Genomic DNA, 5,979 nt, shown 5'->3' on the forward strand with positions numbered 1-5,979 from the left:
ATATCAGCCGAAGATTACCTACACCATGTTTTCCATGAATTTTTTTTTCAAGTAGGTATTATGTATAATTCGGCATGTTAACTTTGCATTAAAATCATTAATTCTTAGAAAACAGTATTACCAGTAGTGATACTACCTTATCCTTATCAAAATTAATACTATTTTGACGTTACACTCCAAATATTTGGCAATATAAAATTAATACCTATGTACATAGGTACTCAACCATCGTTATAAATTGCGATGGGTATAAAAACATAAAGACAGTTAAGTAAGCTTTACATTTCACTGGCACACGCGCCAATTATTGATAAATCCATAAAAATGTATAACTTATACTCGTGTTTCGCAGTTTTTGCATTATTCAGTGTTAATATAATAATTTGTAAAGGATTAATCGTCGATGTCGTCGAGGAAATCATTAATGTGCCTAAAACAGTTGAACTTTATAATAGCATACCTGGACTTCCGTGGACAGTAAGTACAAATATGTACTTAGGTACATAAAGTATTCAGTTGTACCTACCTAATTACATACTAACGAGTTATGACTGATGATTTTTAATTTTAATTACCTATTGTCTAACAAAAAACGCAGCATAACTATTTACATTTCGGTATATTTCAATCAAGCAGAGAGACATCAATTTTCAATAGGCCAAACAGAGATGAAACAATATTGATCGATTATTAAATTTTACAGGCAGGTAGAAATGGATTACCAGATAACATAACACTATTGCAAATTAAGATAAAACTCGGCTGGATCCCAGAACAAAAAGAAATTAGCGCTGGACCTGCTCTTGCTCAGCCATCCGATGCTTCAACGAATGAAAAAGACGATTTACCAAAAAACTACGACTGCAGGAAGGCATACCCACAATGCACGACAATTCCGTCCATTAAAGAGCAGTCAAACTGCGGATCATGTTGGGTAAGTACCAAGTAGGTACCTACTATCTGTACAGAAAGCGAAAGTGCAAGAAACTTGAGCATGATGAACATTCTATAGAGCAGTAAAAGAGTTTCAGAGTTTCAGATCGCAAATAATCTAAATGGTACCTACATTCTATTCAGTGTGAGTTAGAAATATTCTAAAATTGTTGTTTTCCAGGCTGTTTCCGTTGCAGCCGCGTTCAGTGATCGATTATGCATTCATTCAAACGGACAAAAAAATTACAATATGTCAGCTGATCAGTTACTGGCATGTGACAAAAAAAGTGACGGATGCGGCGGTGGATACCTTAAAGCCGCTTGGCAATATATTCAGAACAACGGATTAATCACAGGAGGTGATTATGGATCGAATGAAGTGTGTATTATATTTGTACTTACTCGTATCGTTAGATAACAGACGGAAAATTCAAAAACATCTCCGCCTCATGATGCGTTACGGTACATATAATTTAATTTTTCTTAGGGTTGCCGGCCATATTCGATTCCTCCGAATCAACGAAACAGTCCTTCTGATGCTAGAACTCCAAGATGTGGAACTAACAAATGCTCAGATAAGTTTAAAGGTACGTGAGATAGATACCCACAGACACAGAGTGATTTGCTTCAGAAAATTATTACATTTTTTCAAGTGTAGGTAGAGGTACCTACTATATTAGTCCAGGAGCCCATCTGAAAAAAATGTACGAGGGGGGTTGAAATTTGGGACCCGGCCCAAAAGTTACTATATGTATCCCTCTTTTCAGAAATGTCACTCTGGCAATTCACAACTGGGGCTTTTAAGCACAGCGAAAGCTCAAAGTTCACAATTTTTATGAACTTTCAACTTGGAAAGTTTTATGGGTGAAACCTGTGGATTCTTATAGGATTTTTCACGCTGAATCCGAATATGCCGGTCTGTCGACCCCTAAGTGCCCCCAAAGGGGTGCCAGAGTGGGTTAAAGGGGTAAAAATCGCAAAAATTTCTGTATTTTTTCAATAAGTTTTCAATAAGTTTTCATAAAAATCGTCTAGGTAACAAAAAGTGCTGAATTCTTGAAGCATTTTTCGCGCTGAATCCAAATATTCCCGGCTGCTAGCCCCCAAGTGCCCCAAAAAGGGTGCCAGCCTACTTTGAAGGGGTGAAAAATGCAAAATATTTAGGTTTTTCACATCTTATTTGCATAAACGTAGCATTATTCCATAATTATTTTATTCGAAGGTGGTTTGCAAGCACATTTTTGAAAATAGTATTCCATGGGTAATTCTCAAAAAAAGTTTAAATTTCAGTACTAAAATTTTTCAAAAATAAAAACTTTTTTTTGATTTTTTTTTCAAAAGGGACTTGATTCTAGGCATACCCAGGACCCCTAAAATGACTTCAGGCCCAAGTCATCCTCAATAGGGGCGGGGGCAGGGGCTTCAAAAAAATCGGTGTCACATATTGGAAAAAAAGGCTGTTCCCTACTTTTGGGTAGGTATGTGTATAATTGGAGCAGTTATTGGTACCTTTAGCTCACAAAAAGGTCATCAAGTAGGTACCAGGTACCTTTTGATGGGAGTATTCGAACACAATAGGGTAGGTATTTTCCTTTGCCGTGGACAAAAATTCAATAGCCACGACGAAATACCAAACTGTACTACCCACGATGTAAGAAAAAAAGAACTAAAATTTGTTTTACTGGTAATAGAATCAATAATTTTTCAATTTTCAAAGTTGTGGTCATCAAATACTTACCATTTGAATATTTTCTTTTTTTCAAGAAAAAAAAATGTCTCTTTTAAACGTGAGAATGATAAGCCACGGCGATGGATCCGAAAAATGGTAATCAGTACAATTTTCACAGATTATAATTTGCAGACTGGTTAACTGTATTTGCTTGATGGATTTGAAACGGGCGCAGCATTATTATCACTAAAATGATACAGTGTACCCATTTCACCTTTAAAAAAATCAAATAGGAGAGCTAGAAAAAAATTAACAAAAATTGGCCACGGCGATGGACAAAAAACTCATTACATCACTTTATGACCTCGGTTTCAGGGTATAAGTATCATTCCAAAAATTTATATCAGTTCTGTCATTTATTCTCATATCATATAATAATATGTACCATTTTTTTTCTTCAGAAAAAGTGATAGTGTAATTCATTTTTGAAGATGAAGTTGAAAAATTTAAGTCATTACAGGCCACGACGATGGAGTTTTCAGGGTTTGGGGGGACTTGACCCATAGTGGAGGGGGGTTGGGGGACGTTAAACTATATGCACGTGACCCCTGAGTTGGTATCTACACAATACCACTGAAAAAAAATTTCAATTGTCAATAGTATTCAAGTAAACCACCCATTACACAATTTTTAAACTTTTTTTGAGAATTACCCTATACTATCAAAGGAGGTGATCAGTATCACCCCACCGATTTTCTTGTTGCTATGAGAAATGATAATTTTAAAGAATCTTTAGTCCAGTTTTTGGTAAATTATTGGTTGACGTTCGATTTCTCAGAACCAACTACTAAAAGAAAAAACGTTCAATGTCACTCGCAATAATGGTGATTGTATATCATTTTCCAAGGACGCCAATGGTATTTTAAAAAGTCATGTATCGAATGTTTTGAGTACTGATTTTCACGAAGAAGCGGACTCTCACATCGTTTTGCATTTACTTCATTCAAGAGGAAATGTTGTGATCCAGAGTCAGGATACATATGTTTTAATAATCATCTTAGGAAACATCTTCAAATTATCGAATATTGTGGTGTTGCTAGAAGTTTGAAAGCATTTTAACCAAACTAATTGTTTCATAAATTGTACCGAATTGGCGAATACTTTGGGTAGAGATCTCTGCCAAGCGCTACCAGCATTTCATTGTTTCACTGGCTGGGATTATACACCAACATTCTATCACAAAGCCGAAGTACAACCATTCAAACTTCTGGAGAAAAACCCAAGATTTCAAAAGAGCTTTCAAAAATTTGGAAGTTTCAAAAACGTTGAGACGATTAAAGAAGATATTGAAGAATTTGTAGCATTGATGTACGGGGTCAAAAATTGCAAAAATGTGGACGAATGCAGGTATATCATCTTTAAACAGCGTTTCTGCTCCAAAAAAAAAAAAAAAAAATGTTTGAGAAACTGGAGTATTCTTTGAGCTGCCTTCCACCATGTTCGCGAGTACAACAACACATCATGAGGTACCACTACATCTGCAGTATCTGGCTTCAGCCAGAGGGGAAAACAGCCATCTCACCAAGTAGCAGTGGCTTGATTTTACACGAAGGTGAATACGTACCTCACTGGTATGGAAGTGAGATGATACCCTCTTTGCTGGAAGTAACAAATGAGGCAACCAGTTCCGAAAACGAAGAACTGACAGATGAATGCGAAGAATCGGCTGATGAAGAATCTTCAAGTGATGATTCAGATTTTGAGTAATTTTTTTTTTGTCAAGAGGTATCTATAGCTAAAGTTGTCGTATTTCTCTTGTAAAAAAATCAATACATATACTTGTACCTTACTGTTTGTCAAAATTTTTCGAAATAATATGTAATTGTAGGAACATCATAAACATTCTCAGTGTCTCTAGAACAACGATATTTTTTCCTCTTCAACATATAAGGCAGTTGGGCAGCATTTAGAGGTAGGTAGTGACACATTTGATTTCAGAATACTTACAAACCGCCTTCGAATAAAATAATTATGGAATAATGCTACGTTTACGCAAAATAAGATGTGAAAAACCTAAATATTTTGCATTTTTCACCCCTTCAAAGTAGGCTGGCACCCTTTTTGGGGCACTTGGGGGCTAGCAGCCGGGCATATTTGGATTCAGCGCGAAAAATACTTCAAGAATTCAGCACTTTTTGTTACCTAGACGATTTTTATGAAAATTTATTGAAAAAATACAGAAATTTTTGCGATTTTTACCCCTTTAACCCACTCTGGCACCCCTTTGGGGGCACTTAGGGGTCGACAGACCGGCATATTCGGATTCAGCGTGAAAAATCCTATAAGAATCCACAGGTTTCACCCATAAAACTTTCCAAGTTGAAAGTTCATAAAAATTGTGAACTTTGAGCTTTCGCTGTGCTTAAAAGCCCCAGCTGTGAATTGCCAGAGTGACATTTCTGAAAAGAGGGATACATATAGTAACTATTGGGCCGGGTCCCAAATTTCAACCCCCCTCGTACATTTTTTTCAGATGGGCTCCCTGACTATATGCATAGGTAAATTAATTAATCGTGATTTTTTTAGCTAGAAGTAGCTCTACTTCAAAAATAGAATCAAACGAATACGCAATGCGAAAAGAAATTTTTAAAAATGGACCCATAACGACAGGATTTCGAGTGTGCAAATCATTTACATTCTATAAATCTGGTAAGAAAACACAAAAAAATTATTCAAGTATTTGTCCACCTGTTAAGTTTTACATACTTACTTTGATTGAATATAATGACTAATGAGAAACATTCAGGTTTTCATCTTCTCATCAACACGAATAGATATAAAATTTTAGCTTTCCAAAATGTTTTTCCAGAACTGACCACATACTTACTCACATATTCTTGCACTTATTTCTAGGAATGTATAAGTGCACTAGCACTGACGTCTATGTAGGAGGTCACGCTGTTCGTGTCATTGGATGGGGAGAAGAAAACGGCATAAAGTACTGGCTGGCAATTAATTCGTGGGGGACAGAATGGGGTGAAAAAGGAACGTTCAAATTTATTCGAGGCACTGATCATTGTGGCTTCGAATCAATGGCGATAGCAGGACTACCTGAAAATTAAACGTTTAATAACTTTTTTGTCAACATTTTTCTGCATTTTTTCAAATCAGCTTTGAAAATCAGTATTATTAGTCTTCAATTGAAACGACAAGTCATTAAATAATGACCCTGCATAGGTAGGTATTTTGTAGACTTGATACAGTGTTAACTTAGTCTTTATTGTGACTGGTCGGTGGTCATCAATTCCATGGATTGATTTATACCTTCCTGCATGTAACATATTTTACAAATCAAATACATACATACCTACAATTTA

The 5,979-nt window shown here is 35.8% G+C and overlaps 1 protein-coding gene across 1 annotated transcript; it reads left to right on the forward strand.

Moving 5' to 3' along the window:
- Positions 1 to 252: 252 nt before the first annotated feature.
- Positions 253 to 5,979, forward strand: LOC135833820 (cathepsin B-like). The gene is made up of 6 exons (XM_065347603.1): positions 253 to 477; positions 704 to 934; positions 1,115 to 1,312; positions 1,421 to 1,520; positions 5,189 to 5,311; positions 5,516 to 5,979. Exons 1-6 carry the CDS (start codon positions 325 to 327, stop codon positions 5,722 to 5,724), a joined length of 1,014 nt encoding a protein of 337 aa, XP_065203675.1. The 5' UTR covers positions 253 to 324; the 3' UTR covers positions 5,725 to 5,979.

Source organism: Planococcus citri, chromosome 1 (assembly GCF_950023065.1).
Source record: "Planococcus citri chromosome 1, ihPlaCitr1.1, whole genome shotgun sequence".
NCBI lineage: Eukaryota > Metazoa > Arthropoda > Insecta > Hemiptera > Pseudococcidae > Planococcus > Planococcus citri.